Genomic DNA, 23,921 nt, shown 5'->3' with positions numbered 1-23,921 from the left:
GGAATGCAAAAAGGATTTATCCAAAGAGCATCTGGCATAAACATATGACTATTCAAAGGTTTAGAGAAACCTTGGCTATAATCTTCTATTTAAAAAAATTTTCTAGAGATACCATCATCTTCTTCTCCTAGACGTTTGTTTCTTGTTACTTACTAAAACCTGCTACAACTCCAAATAGGTCAGCTGAACTTGCTTTATCTATCTGAAGTGGGTACTTAGATGCTGTGCCATCTCTTTTGACTGAGAAGCCTTTTCATTATCTTCAACAGGAGTGGTTTTCTTAGGATTTTTCAGTTGCTAATGTTGGTTCTTCATTATTTTTCCACTAAGGTTTCATTGTGGGGTCAGCTAGACTAACTACAATCGGATTTAATTTCACCACAGTAGCTTTGGTACCATCAGGTGATAGTTCATCATTATGTTGAATTTCATAAATCACAGTACTGTTCTTATCAGTTTCCTCCTTTACTACATGTTTCGGTTTAGACTTTTTGACAACTCGGTTGCGTTTTGTCAACAATTGATGAAGAAGTTCTTGTTGTTTTCCTTGTTATTGCTCAGGATCTAGTAACTTTTTTCTAGCTGACTCAGATAGATCTGGTGTATCAAGGTATTGAAAATTATTTTCTTAAGCCCTCTGTATCTGTTGCTTGCTTGCTTGGGCTTCCATACTTTCTAGTCAAAGTATTGTATTTCCATAGTAACATTTCTTTGTGTGCTTCAAGATTGGAAACAGGCAGCTTACACAACATTGTTTCAAGAAATTGTAGGATGATAGCAGATTCTAAAAGTTTCAGTGGTGGTGCTGGTAATCCCATTAATACACAAGCCAAATAACCATAAATGTCTTTGTAATTAACACTGTTTGTCTTCTCTGGATTTGTTGGAACATCATTGTTACCAATCAGTGACATTTACTTTCTAATCATGCGCTTTATCACCAATTATGTTATACATCAACTGACCAAAGATTAATACAGTCAATATTCTTGAACTCAGGATTGCAATTCTTATTTTTGTATATGATTCTCAGTGGTGCAACCTTTTGATAAAACAATCAATCTCAAGAGGGGATTTATTTTCAACGATATGTTTAGCATTCTCTTTGATTTCATCAACAGAAAGGCTTTTTAAAGCCTTTGACAAACATTTGCAATCGTTTATGGTCCAAATTGAATGGTCAAAATTTTGCTGGATCTATCGTATAACTCTTTTGGATTCAGGTTTGATTTTAGAAATTAAACGATAGATAAGACATGTTCTTAAATACGACCATTATCTTCAGGTTTGAAGAGGTGAAGTGTTAGCCAACAAGACTAATATATATATACACACACACAAACACATTCATGTATATATAAATATGTTTGTAATATTATTGTCTTCAATAAATATTCTCGATGCCAAGTGTGTGTGTGTGTGTGTGCACATGCATGTATATGTATGTGTAATTAATCTCTTAGCCAACTGCTGTCACCAGTCAATGCGTCTAGAGCACTTGAAAGAACCATGTGTGTGTGTATTTTGATTTGCCTATATACATTTATATTTATATAAGGGGTATTACTACAGAATAATGCCACACATTGGACTTCCCAAAATAAACACATTTAGTACTATGCTGATGAGCAGAGTCTAGATTCATTCTAGTAATTGCAAAGTCGGTCGATACATAGTTGAGTTATTTAAAAGAAAGTTGGTCTTCTTCTGTTGGTTGTTTTTCCTCGCATTCGGTACTAAATGTGTTTATTTTGGGAAGTCCAGTGTGTGGCATTATTATGTAGTAATGCCCCTTATATAAATGTAAACAAATAATTATATTCTTGGGAATAGAAATTTCCCTTATGAATTTTTTTACACACTGGCTTCTTGATAACATTCTTGTAAAAGATTTTTATCCCTTTTTGAATTTATTAATCAAATATATATACATACATATACCACTGACCTGCTATGCCTATCCTGTTCTTTAATACCAAAGCCAGGAATGTATGTGTATGTATTCTTATGATTTTGTTGCTGCTGTTGTTGTTGATGTTGCTTTTTCTCAGTATTATTTCTTTCATCTTTCTAGATATTTTCTTTTTCTTTATTTTTGTTTTGAAAAGTAGTAAATAAATTAGTAAAGACAGGATTTCTAGTAACATATTTCAGGGTGTTTTTTAAACAAGTTTCTTAGTCTCAATGCACAATTGTACAGGGTCCACATTGAAAAGCACAATTTTTCATGGCCCCTGAAAAATTATTGTGGACCCCCAATTTACTGCATTTCATCTGTGGATCTCCAGAAATTTTGTATGGATCCCAGTTGGGAACCTCTGATGTAAAGTATACTGGCCAATTTTTATTTCCAACTACGTAACCTATACTGACCAAATTTTACTCCAAAAGATGATGCAATGAGAGAAAATAACAAAAAATCAGAAATTATTCATTTTGACTCAGTTACCAATTTTGCCTCTCTCCATATAGTACTTCCAAGTGTTTGACAGAACGATGAAAAATATTGGGTTGGTGCATAATTATTTTGGCTTTTTTTCAACAAATTTTATTGAACAAAAACAATAACAATATTTAACAAAAATGTCTTTAAATGATGGTCTGATCATCTGCCAAGCAAATGGGAAGCAGTAATTGAAGCAGATGGTGAATTTGCTCCAGAATAATCATTTAAAGATGTTTGTGTTACATGTTATTATTTTTGTTGAAAAAAAAACTGCAATAATTATGCACCAACCCAATATATGAAAAAATAAGAAAGTAAAAAGGTTCAATTTAATGAAACTTTTGAATATATATGCAATAGTTCTAAAGCTGGAAAATAATGCTTGTAGCTGTTGAGATGTAATTTTATAATTAAAACTAAATTCAAAAGTTTTCTTTACTTGCTTGCTTCATAAAATAAGATCAGTTTAGAAGTAGAAATGTGTGTGCCTTTAAGGTCAAACTCAGTAATGTGTTTAATGAAGGAATTTGGCCTAGAGGCAATAACATTCTTCTATCAGTCTCTATATATACATTCACACACACACACACACACATTGTCAGGAGTGTTCTGCTGTTTTCCTTTTCTTTGTTTTTTTTTTTCTAAAAGCAGCTACAATTAATTCCCTTGAGATTGTAAGTGCTTTGGTACTGGGTATAAACTGCTTTTTAATTGAATTATTTGGTGTCTCTAAAGTGGCAAAAGAGAATCCATTGCATTTTTTTAAGAAGTCAAGATACCTTTATATATATTGAAAGAGAGCCCCTTCCTGCCTGATTGCTAGGAGGTGGGTGGGGGCTGTATTGAATGCTACATACCTTCATAGTAGAGGCCCAGGGTAATTGACCCCTCTGCACCCCTATAAATCCGTTTCTGAATAGAATGACAAACTGTGCCATAGGGTCTTTGTTTTTAAGTGGTAGACTTAATCAATTTCTTGGTTTAATGCTGTCACCCACTTGGATGGTAGACTGAGTCCACCACCCGGTTCGAATCACTACCTGACCTGTGTGTGCCCTTTTAGCAGAGTCCACTCTGTTATAAATTTTTAGGCTAGGTCTTTCATCTAAAACTAACATCCTTCTGCCAGTCTTGAAAGTTTTTAAAAAATGTCATGAACAATGATCTACCTCACCTGACCAAGCCCTTAAAAAGCTTTGTGTGTGAGTTTATTGCATATGGTAGAATTGTAGCTTTTGAATATCATCTTATATATTAGTGAAGGCTTTCATTGAATGAAAAGAAAGAAATATAGGTAGAAATAAGTGTATATAGAAGTTGTTGTTGAAGGTTTTTTACAGACCAAGGAAAACATTACAAACTAATGTGATTTAACCCTTTTGATACCAACCAGCCTGGAACCACACTCAGTTCTGTGATACAAACACTGTATTAAGGTGATCTTAATTACAATCTTGCATCAACATTTCATGCTAATTCATATTCAAAATAGCTACTTAATTTTCATTAATTCTTTATTTTCAAAATTAATTGAAACAAAAAACTTTCTACAAAAATGTGGTAACAAAAGGGTTAGCTTTATGATAAAGTCTTCGGCAAATAATTTCACTACTTTGTATTTCAGTTTTCCTATAGCTAACTATATTGGACTTAACAAATTTAGGTCAAGGAGAGAAGTGATGATGATATTTCAGTTAATGTAGGAAAGAAAGAAAAATACTTGGCAGAAAATAACTTGTTTTATTTGCTTTTATTGATTACTCCATTATTATTGTTTGAGTGCAATATGATTATTTGATTCTTCATGGCACCCTGGGCCAACCAAAGAGTAGGTTTTGTAGGTGGAACCTGAAAGAAACTCTGTGTGTGTGTTATTACCTCCTTAACTTGACTTCATGTTATAATTGAAAATGAAGGACACCACTTGCATGACTGATAATAATTTACAATCTTCTGTGAAAATGTTTGATCATGGGGAATATTGCCTTGCTTAAAAACAAATGGGGGTTTATAACAGGAGGGGCATCTAGCTGTAGGAAATCTCTCAACAAATTCTGTCCAGCCTATTCAAGCATGGAAAAGTGGAAGCTAAACTATAATGAACAATAGCATTGTTGCTTGGCAGTTTCCAACAAATCACTAGTTCAATGCATTTATGATGGTAAGAGTAACAATGAGTTGTTAGTGCAACTCAAGTGAAACAAATACCATAAGAGATATTTGTTTGATAGCTCTTATTTATTAATTTTCTTGCTGATGCTTAATTCTTTCACTGAAAGATTATGCACATGAAAGGCTTTTACCAAATTCCATTCAAAAGCATTGGTCAGCTGAAGGCCATTGTAAAAGACAACTTGCCCAATATGCTGCACAATGAGATTGAATTCAAGCTATATAGTTGCAAATTAAACTTCCTTAACCATGCAGCCATATCTGCATAACTTTTTGAAGCAAGTGATTTTACAGTTGGGTGTTTTTTATATCTTTCTATATGTTGGATATACAGATTCCATAAAGCTGGGATAGACACAGCTGTCTTCTCACAATGTACTTCAACTTACTCCACTAAACACGCTACTTCAATAAATACAAACTTTCAATGATCTCAAGGACTTCCTATAACTTCCATAAACTCTCCACTCCTACCACTTCTTGTCTCAACCAATACACAACACTTTATAAGAGTTCAGCTAGTCCATTTGTCTAATCCCACAGGGGTGTCAATGACTCTTACCACATCTTCTCCTTTGAGATTTACTTCCTGGGGAAATTTGATATTTCTTCCGCTTAGGCAGCGCTTCCAACTGTTCTGCTTGTTTCCTCTTTTTTGTGCTGCTATGCCTAAGTTAAACTTCTTGTGGCATTGGAACATCAAAGGTGTCATAGAGTACTTCCATGTGTATCTCTTTTCTTTTTTCCATATATTTATTTTTTTGCTGGTTTCAATATCTTTTGTGTTTCCAATTTTTGCCTCTTATCATATACGTCATTTTGCCTATTTGTTTTATTACTACTCTGTCTTCCTGACCTTCTCTTCTTTTTTTATATATTTTGAAAAAACACCTTGTCACCTATTATAAAATATTTTGTCATATTTTTAGTGTTTTCCTATTTGTTTTTCTTACTGGTAACAGCTTGTGAAAAATTTCAAGCAAACATTAGTTCCACAGGCGACTTGCCTGAACAAGTGTTTAGGTTTGGTGTTATCCTATAAACCCTCCAGAATTGTGTCAATGCTGCATCATCAACTAGTTTGTTTCTTGATTTCTTTAATGCTCTTTTAAATGTATGCATGAACAGTTCTGCTTGCCCGTTTGATCTTGGGTGATATGGCGGAGTAGAGATGTGTTCAATTGCATACATTCTGCAAAAATTTTAAAACTCATATGTCATCAACTGCGTACTGTTATCAGATACTATGGTGTCCGGGATACCAAGGAGTTCTTGAAGAAATTCTTGAAACATCCTGCCATATTACCCATAGAGGTTGATTTCCTACATCCACATATTTCTGGCCACTTAGTATAACTGTCTACTACAATCAGGTAGGGGTACTGGTTGAAAATAAAAATATTTTTGTTTGTTTTTACATACATTTTTCTATACTTACATGAGTTAGATGAATATATTATTTAGGCAATGTTTTACAGCTAGATACCATTCCTTTGGCTAATACTTACTTGTTTTTCAATTAAGGGATCTTTTATTCCACACATTTTGGATGATTTGTTGACAGAAATGCTTGTGGCTCAGTGGTTTTCAGAGAAGTGCAAATTCACACACACAGTCTTCTTTTAGTTTTCTTCTGCCAGATCAACCCACAAAGCTTTAGTTGGTTCAATGTTGTAATGGAAGACATTTGTTCAAGTGTCATGTAGTAGTACTGAACCCAAAACCATGTAGTTGTGAAGCAAATTTGTTAACTAAACAACCATCCTGTGCCCACTAAGAAGCTATTCCTTGGAGAAATTGCAACTTCAAAACAAACCTAGGTATCTAATTCTTATTTGAATCAACAGCGAGTTCATGCTACAAGTCCAGCCCCATTTAGCTCACTTAATATGAAATGCACATGCACTTTCTCTTTCTCTCTCTGCTGAATATTTTTTTTTTATAGAGTAGTAACTACATGAGTATTGATTTTTCTTTGTATATTTTGGCCCAAATATTGGATTTGAATGTTCTTGAGATGATCATTGCTACTGTTCTGCAATCTTTAACCTGTAATAGAGCAAAATTTAATGGTAACAGGACATACTACCACATTATTGCTGGCTTATTGTTTGGTGCTTGTGTTAACTTCCAACAGCGAGATCATCATCATCACGACACTAATACTAATAACTTACTGTGGATTAGTTGTCACTTATTACTGATAGACGTTCAAGTTCTAACCCATGAAGATGTTTGCAATAGCAAACTGCTCAGGAATACCTGCTCTTTCTTGCTTCTTTCTTAATTTAATCTCAGCAGAATCAAATTAGATGGCTCCAGTACTTTATCTAATATTTTTTTTCCTGAAAAGTTGCAAGCATCATGGCAAGAATACAAAATCAAATCTCTAGAACATATAGCATTTGATACTTTGATTTGTACTTCTGAAACAGGAAATGTGTTGCTAGTATTTATTTTATTAACTACAAATATTTCAAGCATTGGCATCTGTTTCTCTGTCTTTCCTTTATTGTTCTGTTGCTCTTTTCCTTCCCAGTCTCCACTTACATCTAATAAGGTACAGATAAAGCTGCTGTTGCTGCTGATCCAATTAATAATTTCTTCTTTAATTCTTCATTTCAAAAAGCAAATTTGAATGTTATATAACCTGAGACCACACAGTTTTTAACAAGCTGAACATCCTTCCTATTATTAATGATTTAGCCATGGCTGGAGTGATACTTATGAGTTAAGCAAAATGAAGCAATTAAAATACCCATATATTCTATGCAGTGTCTTAAGATGGGATTTATACATCAAGAGAAATACAATAAGTGTAAGGTTATTCTCAAGTAGAATGTTCTAAAATAATAATTCTTTCTAATTTTGGCACAAGGCTAGCAATTTTGAGGAAGATGGCAAGTTGATTACATTGACCCCAATACTTGATAGATACCCATTTTATTCACTCCACCAAAAGGGTGAAAGGCAAAGTTAACCGCAGTAGGATTTGAACTCAGAACATGAAGAGCCAGAAGAAATGCTGTTTAGTGTTTTGTCTGCACTAATAATTCTGCCCACTCACTACATTAACCCTATTGCACTGTGTTTCCAGTATAGTGGGAATAGCCAAAATATTATCTCTACAGGATTCCTGTTAAAGCAGTAATGAACAACACACATAGAAAAAGGAAGATAAAATACTAAAAATAGACAACTAATCACATGGCAGCATTGTAGTCAAGTATGTTTATGACTCCTTGTTAATGATGTCCCCCATTGCTATAGTTTAATTTTGCTGTTAATCAGGAAAAAAATAAAGAAATAGATTTTTGCAATGAAATGAGCATGTGATGATCCCAACACTTTGTCTAGTAAACAAGAAAGGCCTAGGTTCTTTTCAATTGAGAAAATTATTGGTGATATTTTGTTCTTCAGATACAAAGTTTACCCATATGCAGACAATGAAAGTGACCCAGATAATGAAACTGGTCAAATTAATGAAGAAAATAGTGATTTGGATGAAAAAATATGATAGTTGAGAGATAGGTCTGTTATTCTCCTGATTTTTTTTTTTTGTGATTCTATCCATTAGGTTGCTTGCAATCATTACACTTAAGCTGTGTATGCAACTTTTTTTACCCCCCTCAAGAGCCAAGTTAGAGTGTAAAGTTAGACATAAAGGCCCAGGTCTGACAGTTAATAATAATAGTCTCTTATCAATAAAAACATCCTTGCATTTAACAAATTTATAAATAGGCAACTTCTATTCAATTACAGTTTTGGTATTGAGGCTTAAACTATTTATTTAACGTATGTTTTCACTCACAAATTATTGTCCACAGGCTCATTCATGTTACTGATTTAAAATGATATCTCTTCGATGATATTTACATCAGTTGAAATTACTTCAAAGCTATCTAGTTTTGATTAAGTAGTTGATATCATTTGATAGTATCAAAAAAGACAGATAATATAAGAAGGTAAATTGGGATAAGTCTATCCCTTGCAGGGAGAGAGATGTTTTTTTATCTTGATGCTGTATTAAAAAGTGAATCTCTCCAATGAAGGATTTTGCTCATAATATGACTACTTTCATCTCTACAGCATACAAACTTATCTAGACTTATGAACTTTATTACATGACTAGCTGGCCTCGTGCCATCAAAAATGATGGCTAATTGTAGTATTTTATGTATACATAAGGTACAAAATAAGGGACATAATGATCACACATACAAACATTCACATACTTCTTTTGTACACACAAGCATATACTTACATGGAGTTGAAACGCTGTTTGATTTTTCTTTTCAGTGTTGAATGTTCACCATCCTACTTCCATTACACACACACACACACACACACAAACATTCACATACCTCCCTTTTACTTACATATACTCACACAGAGTTGAAACACTGACTTTTTTTCCACTGTAGAATTTACATTATCCCACTACCAGTCTGCCATCCCCTCTTCTGTCCTTATTCATCTATCACCCCTTTCTCTCTCATTCATATGTTGTGACAGAAAAACACAAGTATTATTATAGTAGATTTTCGTTGATATAATCCACACCAAGCTTTTTTTGATTCTGGATTTTTTATGTAATAAAGGGAAGAATGCAATATTTTAAACCATTCTATATACTAAAAACATGTTCCACTACCATTCACTTTTCACTGTTTGCACACAATCACATTCTTCACATGTAGCCTAGACAAATTTTGGTAAGCATGAATTTACATCTATGAACAGGAACCTTGAAACATTCTGCCATGGGAACTTTGTCTTGATACTATAGATTAAGACTATAGTAAACGTGTCATGGAAACATATTCATGTTATACTCATATGTTCATGAACAACACAACTAAACTCATCTTCCAAACTCAACAGCTACTAGGTTTGGTCATCTATGATGATTGCATCTCAGAAGCTGGACTTCCTCCTCAGAACCAGAAAAAAGCCACTTGATTGATAGGCAACTTTTCATTCACTAACACACTGCACAAGCATTGATGTATTATATTCTCTTTATGTCTCTTTGAATGTTACTTTAATAGTTTCTGCTTTTCTAAACGAGTATGTTGTCTACTACCCATGTTCACTGAATTTACCTGTCTTTCTTCCAAATATTTTTCATCCCCTATACCCCTTACTAAACACTTTTGCTTGTTTATTTCTATCCAGAACTGTATACCTCTAGGGTTCTTTTCTTTTAAGTTAATTCAAACTGAGCATTAATCACATTGACATCAGAATTCTGAGGAGGCATACTAGCTCAGATTAACTAATTAAAAAAAAAATGCTTTCTCTTAACAAAATGGAATAGGAAACAGATTTTTTTTTTTCTTGTAGTTATTTAAATTTTCTATTCATTTTGTATTTCAAAATTAGTTTTTATTCACTGGAATAAGACTATAATTTCCCTGTATATGATTTAAGCATTTCACTGAAAATATTTTCATTGTTGCATTTTGGTTTTGTAATGACTTCACAGGTGTCAATCATCAGCATTTAGTACATCTACAATGAAGAATATGAAAGGATATGCTCATGTAAATAAACATTCTGAAAGAAAGCGTCCCAGAGTTTTGCATAGAAAAATGTCTTCTACTATCAGCAAGGCAAATAATTTGTTAGGCTACTCAAATTGTCAATATAGCCAATTAGAAGTTCCATGCGATGCCCATATGAATGACTGTTCCACTGATGTGAATCCTGTATCTGAAGACAGCCAATCCACTGAAGAAAGTTCTGTGTCCAAAGATAGGCAATTTACTGCTAATGATACCACTTCACAAAAAGAGTGGATTTCTAACATGGAAAATAAAAATATAGATTTTGGGAATATCTTAAGGTTAACTTTTAAAAGGCCTGACAAAAAGTGTTCTGAAAAGGTTTTGCAGGCAGACAAACCTAAAACCAAATGTCAGTATGAAAAATTGAGCTGGAATGTTAAATCAAATTCAGATGTTAAAAATAATTTGAAGAATTTAAATAAAGACTATATCACTGAAGAAAACATTTCGAGCCAAAAACATTTCGACTATTCTGCCTTGCAGCAACCAGTAACAACTGTAAAAGGCAGTGATTTCGTTTATGGTATATCACCAATACCAGAAAATGTTTCTGGCAGGTATAGTTTTGCAGTACCTCGGATTGCATGGAAATCACTTGACAAACCCATGCACACCAACTTGCCGTATCAAACTGTTTCTTCATTAGACAAAAATTGTAATCCTGTTAGGAAAATGTTGCCTCAGTATTATAATCGGGGTGTAGATGCTGCTGTAATATCAGCTGAAAATACTCGTGAAATGAGGCAACACTCCACCACTAATACAGGTGTTTTCCAGCAAAACAAGTAAGTTTCAATTTCTAGTCTCTTTCAAAGAGTTACAACTGACAATTTCTACTCTGTATTGTATAACATATAACAAATTATTCAAACTCACATTTTTTATATTTATCCTTTCATCTTGCAAATATATTAAATATGCATATCTGTAAAGTTTTCTCATTTCCTATAATTTATATACTTGTATCTACAAAATCTTGTAAGTTTTTTAAATTTTTTAGCTGTATTTAAATGAAAGCCTGGCAGTCATTCTATTAAAATCAGTTTTTTTTTCTAAACCATTGACTTTTAATGTTCTATAATGGCTACACTTTTTTTTTTGTGTCTTTTACTGTTAGTATCCTTTTGTATGGGGATACAAGCTGTAAAATCTCATGTTATAACACCTTGGTTCCTCCTTATTTCATTAAAAAAGGAAAAAAAAAGAAAGAATTCAATATTATTATAGGCCAAAAATTTGGAAGGTGGAATTAACAAATGACATTGACTCCTGTACTTGACTTGTACTGTATGTTATTGCTGCCAGAAAGATGAGAGAAAAGATCCTTTTTAATCAATGATTTGAACTTTGATTACAAAGAGTCTGAGCAATTACTCAAGCTATTTTTTCTGATTTCCTAATGATTAATGCCAATCCATTTTTCTCAGAAAATTGTACCACTGGTAAGAACCCATGTCAATTCTTGTCTGTGCTTTTCACTAATTGAGTGGTAAACCTGACAGATTTAACCTTGCCCTACCACAATGACCTAAGATGTATTTAATGGAGGTCACTATTGGAAATACTCTTTGGGCACATTTTTTTCTAGATACATTTATCTGCTAATGTTTAGGTTAAATATCCACTGCATCTATCTTACCGGTTGTGCAGAGACTGTGAGAAGGCATCTGGCTTAATGGCCAAGGTAATTGGCTCATTATTGTAAGATCATGAGTTCGATTCCTGGTAGCATGTTGTGTCCTTGAGTTAGATACTTTTTTTGTTGCTCCAGTCTACTGAGCATTCTGTGTCATGCTGAATCGCTCAGAGAACTACTTTGAGGATATACATGTCTGTGGAGTACTCTAACCAATGGAAAGCTGGGCAGAAGAGACTGTAAAATGTCATGGGTATTGTCCCTTCTCTGCTGATGAACTAATAAAAAAGGTATCCAATTAATATTACTGGAAAGCTCTATTTTGCACTTTTTTTTAGACAGATCAGTGGTAAGCACTATAACCTATTATTTTGGGGTTGCTGCTGTTTCACTGAAGACTGTCTTCCTTTGTAGGTGTGTATCTGGTTTTGGTAACTTATCTGATTAGCTTATGTGCCAATTTCTCTTTTACAAAGCCTCTTTCCCATTAAATATAAACTAGCAGATATACCTGGTCTTGCTCAGGATTAAAATAGCATAGTTTTTTTGTTTTTTTGTTTTACTTGTTTCAGTCATGTGACTGCGGCCATGCTGGAGCACTGCCTTTAGCCAAACAGATTGACCATGTGATTTATTCTTTGTAAGCCTAGTACTTATTCTATCAGTGTCTATTGCCAAACTGCTAATTTATGGGAACGTAAGCACAGTAACATCAATTGTCAAGCAATGGTGGGGGTACAAACACAGACACACACAAAAATATACACATATGTATGACAGTCTTCTTTCTACACAAATATTGCTGACCTTCAAGAACATTGTGCACTCTAGGACTAATATTTTGCATTTGTGGCTCCGTTGGTGGCTAATGAGCCCTGCTCTTGACAAGCATACATGACTACAAACATTGCAGATCAAGCTTTCCCCATTCACTACACCAGCCGTGCTGGATACGTGCTCTCTCAAAAGTGTCGACCCCACCTCCTTAACCTGCTTCCTCCATCTGTGGCGATGACAGGCATTGTTCTCCCAGTCAGTTCCCGGAAAAGTGGGCTTATCCCTTTGTTCATTCTCACAATTGTTTCACTAATCAAGTAACAACAATGCAAAGTATGTAGCCGTTAAAACGGTTTTTGTGCATTTACAGAGAATACCAAACTGTCTTACACAGGATCTTGTTTTTATTATTTTATTTTATTTTATTATGTGCCCTTTTAAAGCCTAGCCAGGCTCATGGGCCCGGTTTCCTGGTTTCTATGGCGTGTCACCCCCCCCCCCCCCCCAGCTGGACGGGACGCCAGTCCATCGCAGTGTTACTCAAGAAACAGGAAGAGTGAGAGAAAGTTGGGGCAAAAGAGTACAACAGGGGTTGCCAGAGCCTTGTGGAGCTTTAGGTGTTTTCGCTCAATAAGCACACACAACGCCCGGTCTGGGAATCAAAACCACGATCCTCCGACCATGAGTCCACTACCCTAGCCACTGGGCCATTGCGCCTCCGCAATCTTGTTTTTAGGAATTCCCAATAAGTTATGAATACCCAAATTGTGAAGTCAGTTATGTAATATCATGAAATTAATTACCCTACAGAAAGAATTCAAATAAAGTAGCCCCGAAAAGGGCTTTAATACGTTCCCAGAGTATATAGATTTTAGGAGAAAATAATAATAAGGTGTTTCCTAAAATCATGAAACATGTTATGTAATAACAGGCTAATTAGATATGAGATAATAACAATTCAAAGTAAATAACTCTGAAAAGGGCTTTTGTGCATTCCCAGAGAATATTACCCTCAGCAGCGCTAGTGTTGGTATATTCGTGAATAAGTCACCTACCGAAATAAGTGGATGTATTGTTTAGGAGAATACTATTTACTTGTTTAAGCATTGTACTGGATAAATTGAGAAATAACTAAAATAGTTTAAATACTAAGAAATAAGCATACTGAAAATGAATAGGTTATTTCTCTTGGAAGCTTAAGATAATTACTCTTGCCGTTCACTTGCGCCCAAATGTTATTCCTCCCGCCGTTTATCTGAACATTTTTTTCGAAATCAATTTATACTTAAAACTTCCCCAGACACATAAGTGATGTGCGTGTGAAGTTTAAGAAAAATCGGTCAAGCCGTTTTGGCAGAAAACGAGGACATACCGATACACACAAAGAAATTTTCAGTTTTAATATGTAAGATAATATAATAATTTATTAACTCTTAACTCTGGAAATTAAAAAGCATGCTACTAATATTTAATTTGTGCATTAATCTAATAAAGCATATTTTCCTAATGAGTTTTCTAAACTGTTCACGTTTTTAAATGGTTTTCAATTAATGTGAATTTTATGATGCTATTAAGTCAAAGTTTCTTTGACATAAAAAGAAAAATGTTTAAACATTTTGTTTCAATTTCTTGAAGTATCTTTCTTTTTTATGATGAAATTTATTTGTTGTTGACTGTCCCCAGTTAGTTTTGAGCAGGTGACGGCAAGTGAATGGCTTGCTTGCACGGCACATCTTAGATATGCAAATGTTAGACATGTCCTCAGTTTCAACTGAGTGAAACAGCATAGTCCTATCTGACTGTACCTGTTGCTTGTATAGACCTACTCTCTTGGTTGGTTTAATACTGCCACCTGTTACTTCAGTGCTTTTAGTGGAATAGACTTTGCTGCAAGCATTGGGAGATAATTCATGATTTGTAATATCTTCTTCCTTTTTCCCCCATGATGCCCTAAAACAAGGAAGGTCTTTGGTACTGCTTTTATCTTCTAGAAATAAACAAAGCTAAATCTATATGACTGCCCTCTGATCTTTTAAGACTTCTGAATTCATTTAGACTATCTTTCAGCTAAAGTCTTAAAAGAGCAGAGGGCAGTCATACAGATTTAGCTTTATTTATTTATTTCATTGTTCTGAGATAGTACCAATGAAGTAACTGAGGCTTGCAATATTCTAAAGATTTGGCAAAGGCATCATATTTGGAAAACTTATAACATATTTCAGATCACTCTAGAATGATGCCTATAATTCTGTACCATGATGTTTAACTTTGATTTCTTGTCATGAAGTGAATAAGAAATAAATCTATTTCCACAACCCTGTGATTAAGAAGTCCACTTTGTAACCACATGATTTTGGTTTTAGTCCCATTGCATCATATCTTGGGCAGATTCCATCAACCATAGCCTTGGGTCAAAATTTGGTAGTCTGTCAGAAGGGCCATTCTTGTCAGCAGTTTATCATCACCACCTTGACCTTGAATGCCCTTAGTGGAATCTACTCCTTTAAACATGTGGAAGATAACGTCTTCCTACCACTTTTGGAGTCATTGAAAAGTGTTATAAATATTGCCCTTTCTCTATTGACTATCATGTAAAGAAAATAATAATCACTTGAATAATCAGGTATCTAATACCTGACCCCTATTTGAGCTGAGGCAATGTTAGAAACACCTGTTGTGGGTTTGAACTTTCAACCTATGAGTAACCAGTCTAATTCCATTCCATATCAGTTGTACAGGGGTTGCACAAAATAATGGAAGCACCTTACAATTCCAAACAAATTTATTTTGATATGGTGTAGGACTGCCTTTAGCAGTAATTACAGTTTGAATTCTACAAGGTATGGACTTGTACAAAGTGTGAATTGATTCCAAAGGAATTTTTGTCCATTCTTCAGCTAAAACAGTCTCTAGTTCTTGTAGTGATGATAGTGGAGGATATCGACTCCTTACTTGTTTTCCTAAAATGCACCATAAATGTTCAGTAATATTGAAATCTGAAGACTGTGGTGGCCAAATAAGATGTTCAACTTCACTAGAATGTTCCTCGTGCCATTCAGTAACAACTTTAACAGTGTGAATTGGTGCATTACCATCCTGAAAGATTGCCTTTCCCTCTGGAAACAGTTTTGCAACTATAGAATGAATTTGATCATATAAAATGCTTAAATAGTTTTGACTATTAATTCTGCCATGAAGGGAAACCATTAGGCCAGCAGATTTCCAAGATATAGCCCCCCCCCCCCCCCCGATCATCACAGATCCTCCTCCATGTTTAACAGTTGGAAGAAGGCAGTCTGGGTCAAATGTTTCTTTTGCCTAACTCCACACATATACTTGGCCAGTGGTCAGAAATAAGGTAACGGATGACTTGTTCGAGAAAATAACATTCTTCCACTGCTCTAGGGACCAATTCTGTAGGTTTTTACTCCACTCTAAATGCTTTGCAATGTTTGTTTTTGAAAGTAGTGGTTTTCTGATTGCAGTCCCCCTGTGAAATCCGGTTTTGTGCAGCTTCCGGTGAACAATCTTTGTGGAAACTGAGTTATCCAGGTGGTCATTAAGCTCTGCAGTAATTTTGGGAGCTGTACTTTGGTGATCCTTTCTAATAATTCGCGTAAGAGTCTGACAGTCCCTAAGAAGTAACTAATTTCTAATGAACATAAGAAAAGAGGGTTGTTGATGTGAAAGGTATCTGATCAAAGAAAACAAGTACAGGAGTTGGACAAAATAATGGAAACAAAGATATCATCAGAAAAAGGTAATAAAAATTCATTAAAATGACAGATCTATCGGACTTTCAAAGAGGTGAAATTGTTGGTGCTCGTATGGCAGGCACTAGCGTAATGAAAACAGCTGAAATGTTTGGTGTATCAAGAAGGACTGTCTTGAAAGTAATGACAGCCTTTGAAAAAGAGGGAAAAACCACCTCGTCGAAACAAAACTCCGGAAGAAAACAAAAACTTTCAGATAGGGACAGTTGGACTCTTACGTGAATTGTTAGAAAGCATCACAAAAATACAGCTTCCAAAATTACTGCAGAGCTTAATGACCACCTCGAGAACCCAGTTTTCACAAAAGCTGTTTGCCTGGAGCTGCACAAAGCTGCAATCAGAAAACCACTACTTTCAAAAACAAACATTGCAAAGTGTTTAGAATGGTGTAAAAACCTACAGAATTGATCCCTAGAGGAGTGGAAGAATGTTTGGTCGAATCATCCTTTACCTTATTTCTGACCACCAGCTGAGTATATTTATGGAGATAGCCAAAAGAAGCATTTGACCCAGACTGCCTTCTTCCAACTGTTAAACATGGAGGAGGATCTGTGATGGTCTTGGGTGGGGGGGCTATATCTTGGAAATCTGCTGGCCCAATGATATCCCTTCATAAGCATTTTATCTGATCAAATTCATCCTATGGTTGCAGAACTGTTTCTGGAGGGAAAGGCAATCTTTCAGGATTGATTGATAATGCACCAACTCACACTGCTAAAGTTGTTACTGTTAATGTTGTTACAAGGAACATTCTAGTGAAGTTGAACATCTTATCTGGCCACCACAGTCCCTAGATTTCAATATTACTGAACATTTATGGTGCATTTTAGAAAAACAAGTAAGGAGTCGATATCCTCATGGGCTGTGCGTGAGAAGACCCGGCAAGCCAAGTAAGATCGTTGCCAGTGCCCCTGGACTGGTTCTTGTGCGGGTGGCACATGAGATGCACCATTTTGAGCGTGGCCGTTGCCAGTACCGCCTGACTGGCTCCTGTAGGATTTTCGAGCGAGATCGTTGCCAGTGCCCCTGGACTGGCTTGTGCGGGTGGCACATAAAAGACACCATTTCGAGCGTGGCCGTTTTCGTGCGGGTGACACGTAAAAGCACCCACTACACTCTCTGAGTGGTTGGCGTTAGGAAGGGCATCCAGCTGTAGAAACTCTGCCAAATCAGACTGGAGCCTGGTGTTGCCATCCGGTTTCACCAGTCCTCAGTCAAATCGTCCAACCCATGCTAGCATGGAAAGCGGACGTTAAACGATGATGATGATGATGATGATGATCATCACTACAAGAACTAGAGACTGTTTTAGCTGAAGAATGGACAAAAGTTCCTATTGGAAACAATTCAAGCTGTAATTACTGCCAAAGGCAGTCCTACTCCATATTAAAATAGATTTGTTGGAAATTGTAAGGTATCTCCATTATTTTGTGCAACCCCTGTATATGTTAAATACATTTTTGTGTTTAGCAAACGAACATTAATTGTATATTATTACACTAAAGTTATAAAATTTAATTTTAAAAAAATGTTTTTCTTTTTTTTTTCTTCTTTTAGAGAAACAAATGTTTCCTCGAGAAGTCAATTTTCAGATTACAGTGCCCAGTTTACATCATAGTAAGTACTTCTCATTATCGTCATCATCTCTCCATCTCTCTCCTATTCAGGTTTTTAGTTTCCATTAACTTTTATTTTCAATTTATATTTTTCTTTAAATCTCTCTAATCTTTATTTTCTCTCTCTCTTATTCAACAAATGGTAAAGCTTCAAGTTGAGGATTACATTTGCCTGATATCCTTCCAAGATTGATTAAAGCGAATACCAGTCATGCACAAACATATATATCACAATCCTTTGGCATGGGCTAGCTGGACCTTGCGCTTATTTGCTGTCCACTACAGTCCCTTGTCTCTTATCAACAATCCCTTAACACTGAACTGGGTGCATTTTACTACAAGCCCTCTCTCTGTGCGTGTGTGTGTGTGTGTGTGTCTGTTAAAACAAAGACTGGAAAGTTTGGCATAATTTTAATTTCTTGTTACATGTGTTTAATTACGTTAAGAATATTATTATACACTAGCTTAAAAGCTGCACTCCATGCAAATTTTTTAAAGCTGGCTCCTGTGGTGGGCTAATTGGGCCTATAGCCCAAAACTAAAGAGAGAAATAATAATAAACCATTTATTGGTATCTTACCATCTCAGATTTATATCATAGATTTATATATTTGAAGAATTTTGTATCATTGTGACATTTGGAGATCATTGTAAAGCAGCAGGTTAAACAATATTCTTGGTTTTTACCATTTGGTGTGAGTATGAAGAGATTGCTACCATTTCTAACTCTGGATCAACCAACATAGACCTGAGCATGGGAAAAACAGTGCTGCATGAGGTGAAGTCTAACAATTTTGAGTGATTGTCCTTGACTCTTGTTAATTGACATTGCAAGACTAACTCTTTCTGGAAATTGAAGTCTCTTGAATTCAAAGGGCCTGTCTGCTGGAATCAGTAGAATACTTGAAATAAATACATTTTCTCCCTTTTCTTGTCCATTGAGGATTGTTAGTTCCAAAAGATGTGGATGCATTGGCCTGACAATTAGTCTTGTTCCATTGCACTGCTTTGGGGGATCCAGATTTCTCAAGAGCACGATAGGAAATCCTTTCTTCAATATCAGTTTGTGAGAAGGTATTCCAGGACGATCCAAAGAGTTAAGAAACTCAGTAGTTATTATTATAGGAGATATAAATATATATATATATATATATATATATATATATATATATATATATATATATATATATATATATATATATATATATATATATATATACATATATATATATAGGGTTGTCCGGAAAGTTCGTGCTGATTTATAGTAGCTTACCTTTCGACTTATTTCAGAACATGGTTGAGTCCATAAAATAGGATTTGACTACACCTCCATTTAGAGCACAGTTTAAGCTATCTTTTCGTGGAAGAAGATGTATGTTCCTCTCAACTGTGTGTGTATATATATATATACATGTATATGTATGTACATACATACATACATATCTGGTTTCAAGCAGTATCGGATGAAAATGCTTGTTATCATAGTTCATTCTGTCCTTTAATTAAGTTTATGGCATTTCTTTTAAATAGCTTCAAATTAACTAAATATTGAAGATATGTAGCTATCTTGTATAAGCAACCTTTACTTTTGTTGATGATCGACTGATGTGGCTGGTATTTGGGATACCCACATATGTTTTTATGTCTTGTGGATATTATCTTTACAATTATTTGAAGTCGCGTCTTCACTCTGAATTTTCAGTTTTCTCATTTCTATTTGTTACACTGAAATTCAAACTCAGCTTTGAATGAACTTTACCTACTTCTAACGGGGAATTTATTTCCCCCTCATTTGCATATTCACTCTCATACACACTCATAATTTTTTTGCCAACACTTCGTATCAGTTCTGATATACATCTTGGTGCAAATTTGGTTAGATTTAATAATTTTTGTGTAGGTTAATAAATTTAATGTCATTAACCTCCTGTGCTATATTTCTTTTTCAGCTCTTCAAACCCTCAAATTAGCAGTAGTCATCTCAGTAGCAGTTTACGCCGCAGACCATTGAACAGCGGAGCTGATCAAGACAAAAGCAGCTACACAAGGTAAATTATCTTTACAAATTTATCTTCCACTTTTGTTGTCATGATATTATGAATATCATGACAACAGAACTAAAGAACTAGTGAAAAATTTCTTCAATGGGGAATATCAGCCAACATTACCAATTAAAAATATTTTTTTCTTGCTCAAACTTTACATTGCAAGGTGCAGAATGTAAACATTTACATACACTATAAGGTGAACCTATACATGTGAATGTCTTTTTATGCTGATGTTCAATTGTGAATGTGGCTACAAATAGTGCCCAATATGAAGTAAAAGCCCTTTACACAGGAAAAAAAAACATTAACATTGTCAACTCTTTTCCATGAAAGGATATTTTTATTTAAATCATATGCTGTACATTTTAAAATTTCTCAGTGCTTCAAAATATTTAAAATGTATATGTGAGCAAGTATATGTGTGTGCGTGCACTTGCACGCACAGACACACGCACAAGAGTTAGGAATTCTGACAAAGCAAAACCTCTTTCCTGCTCTTTATACCGATGACTAGGGTTTTTTTAACCAAAGTATCAGGGTTATTTATAAGTTTTATCGCAAAAGTTTAATCTTTGTTTATATTTACTTAGCACCTATGCTGATGCAACATAAAAAGTACATGCTGTCACGTGGTTGGCATTAGAAAGGGCATCCAACTGTAAAAATGATGCCAAAACAGATGATGTGAACTTGGTGCTGCTTCCCAGCTCTGGCCAAACTGTCCAACCTGTGACAGCATAGGAAGCAGACATTAAATGATGATAATGATTGCAGTGGCTATGTGGTAAGTAGCTTGCTTACCAACCACATGGTTCCGGGTTCAGTCCCACTGCGTGGCACCTTGGGCAAGTGTCTTCTACCAAAGTCTTGTAAATGGATTTAGTAGATGGAAACTGAAAGAAGCACATCATATATATATATGTATATATATATATATATATATATATATATATATATATATATATATATATATATGTATGTATGTTTGTGTGTCTGTGTTTGTCCCCCCAACATCGCTTGACAACCGATGCTGGTGTGTTTATGTCCCTGTAACTTAGCGGTTCAGCAAGAGAGACCGATAGAATAAGTACTAGGCTTACAAAGTCCTGGGGTCGATTTGCTCAACTAAAGGTGATGCCCCAGCATGCCCGCAGTCAAATGACTGAAACAAATAAAAAAAAAATAAAGGAATATGTTTAAAGGAAGAGCTATGATATAATGAAAAAGGGAGGTGGGTAGCCAAAAAATAGGGGTTTGGAGTTTGTGTGTGCATGTGAGTGAGATACAGATATTGTCTGTTGTGACAGCCATACTACTGCCCTACCCTTCTCCATGCTGCAATAACAAAAAAGGAGGAGGGGAGGAGGAGTGGGGTGAGTGAAGCAAGTCATGTGGGTCAACAATAATAAATTTTGGCACAAGGCCAGCAATTTCAGGGGAAGGGGTAAGTCAATTACATCAATCCCAGTACTTAACTGGTACTTATTTTATCAACCATGAAAGGTAAAGTCAACCTCAGCAGCAGTTTGAACTCAGAATGTTAAGACACAAAATGCTGCTAGGTTTTCAAAATAATTATAATCCTTTCTGCAATAGGAACAGAGACTGAATTTTCATGAGAAGGAGTAAGTTGATTATATTGACCCTAGTGCTTGGCTAGTACTTAATTTATCAACCCTGAAAGGATGAAAGGCAAAGTCTATCTCAACTGCAGGATATGATTTAAACATTAGTTGCTGCTTCTAGAAAGTTGAGTGACTATATAAAGGTGCCTTCATTAGATTGTGTTGTTAATTTCAACGATAACCAGAAAATGGATTCAGTCAGAGCGCAACAATTGTTGATCTTTTTGTACTTAATATGCTTTGCAGCATAATGATTGGGTTTAATGAGAATAATTCCTCCCAACATAGTTTTTAGCCCAACATTTCCCTGATTGATCAAACCTCTGAGCAAAATCCTTTTTACTATATCTCTCTTTAAGATGGTGAGGCTTCATTTGAAGGGGATTTAGCTGTCATTACTAGCAGGTGGAATGATTTAGTATTTTAACTACTCATTTAAAATGTTTTATAAAATATATTTACTACATATTTGTTGTTTCCTGCTTAACTTTGTTCATTAATTTGTATATATTTATTTACATTTTCTCCATAGTTTGCGTGAACCAGGAGTCTCCTCATCTGCTGTTCCTGCTAAAGCTGGCATGTCTTGGATTACAAAGCTCCTTATAATGATTGTGTTGGGTTTTATGTTGTGGATGATAATCATGAACTTTGAGTATCAGCCTTCAGTACCTAGTCTAACAAATACCAATTAAAATGGTCACCTCCATGAATCCAAGTATTTAAGCAAATAACTGCATGCCAGTTTCGTTTTCCTTTTTTTTTTTCTTTTCTAAATTGTAGTTTAAAATAAAAATTATTTTTCCTATTAGATTATTTTATCCATGACAGTTCTGTCAAAAAGTAAGGTCCTTCTACATTTATTTCGTTAGTTTCTAATTTAGCTATGTTATGAATAAAGCTTGTTTGTTTCAGGAATAGACACACACACACACACACACAAATATGTAATAGTATCAGTGATGATAAATAAATTAACTTTAGGTTAGTGAAAATATATTTGTGACATACGTCTAAGAGCAAATTCACTGCAGTTACCATGAGGAAAAAATTCTCGCTTATGGCAAAGGGTGTAAAAACACCATATCTTTTCGCTCTCTTTCTCTCTCTCTCTCTCTCTCTCTAATGGACTTCCTTTCACTTTGTGTATTCCTCATCACTGCATTGCATTGGTACTTGTATATTTTGACCAGGCAATCTGCGAGCACAACCAGTCACTAATATTGTCTGCTCTAAGATAAAGCTATGGTTTTAGGATTGCCTTTCTTCAGTACCTCCTACTAAAGAAGGTTAAAAAGTCAGAAACATCTGTTAGAGAGACACTGAGCAGATATGGTGTTTTTGAACATTTTATCCCATAAAGAAGAATTTTTATCTCTAGTAAATGCAATGAATTTATCTTTAGAAGTCAAATTATGTCACAGACCATATTTTAACTAACCTGAAGTTCACTTGCGTGAGTGAGAGAGAATTTTGTTTTATAGCTGTAAGCTATTTATGCAATCTTGTAATAATGGCACTTCTAATTTAGTGTTTCTTGTTCTTTAAGTTCTTAATTCAAACCAATATTGAGGACAAAATGTACATACTTTCAGTATTACTCAGCTGCATGGTGTATTTTTTTCTTTTTTAATGTATGTATACATAAATGGAAGTGAAGTAGACACTGGACTTGGATTATGAAGGAATTAAAGTGCTACATATATATATATGTATGTGTGTGTATGTGTATATATATATATATATATATATATATATATATATTTTTGTACAACCTACTTGGCATGCATATCAATTGCTTTAATAACAATTTTTCTAAAAATTATTTTTATTTTCTAATTTTACTTCTAGTGTATGTATATACAGCAAAAAAATAATAACTTGGAATAAATTTCTTTCAATATAGTAATTTCATTTATTTTGCAAACCAATTAGTGTTTGATTTTTATCTTTTTAATTGGGTCCAAACATTACGTAGTGAACAACATAATTGAAGTTTGGCATAAGATTTTGATTATAAACACAACAGTGCTAATAATGGAATATGAACTACTAATAGTCTTTTTCTCATGTTTGTTTATTCAGGTCTAGATGTATTTTCTTCTGTCTTTTTAAAAAATTCTTTTTAATTCAGATTACTCTGTCAGACATATGCTTATTTATTCAAATGGTTTGAATTTATCATGCATTATCTTGTAGTTTTGAGATTTCAATAACATGATTGTATATTTTTAGAATAACATTGTATGGTAGGTGTG

At 34.5% G+C, this 23,921-nt stretch overlaps 1 protein-coding gene and 1 pseudogene across 3 annotated transcripts in view; one reads left to right on the top strand and one right to left on the bottom strand.

The window, feature by feature from the left end:
- Positions 1-22,474, top strand: part of LOC106882375 (uncharacterized) — a 51,808-nt gene extending 29,334 nt beyond the window's left edge. The window contains exons 5-8 of one of the 3 annotated variants that reach the window (XM_014933034.3): positions 10,107-10,973; positions 17,932-17,991; positions 19,940-20,038; positions 22,196-22,474. In XM_014933034.3, the coding sequence (XP_014788520.2) occupies positions 10,107-10,973; positions 17,932-17,991; positions 19,940-20,038; positions 22,196-22,358 (1,189 nt within the window). In that variant the 3' untranslated portion in view covers positions 22,359-22,474. Of the gene's footprint in view, positions 1-10,106; positions 10,974-12,396; positions 12,465-17,931; positions 17,992-19,939; positions 20,039-20,628; positions 20,782-22,195 lie in introns of those variants that run through there. The other 2 variants (XM_089338295.1, XM_089338296.1) reach the window with 2 other exon arrangements.
- Positions 128-9,881, bottom strand: LOC149131659 (uncharacterized; annotated as a pseudogene).
- Positions 22,475-23,921: the final 1,447 nt, after the last annotated feature.

This window comes from Octopus bimaculoides, chromosome 20 (assembly GCF_046866305.1).
Source record: "Octopus bimaculoides isolate indiv1 chromosome 20, ASM4686630v1, whole genome shotgun sequence".
Taxonomy (NCBI): domain Eukaryota; kingdom Metazoa; phylum Mollusca; class Cephalopoda; order Octopoda; family Octopodidae; genus Octopus; species Octopus bimaculoides.
This window is presented reverse-complemented; position numbering and strand designations above follow the sequence as displayed.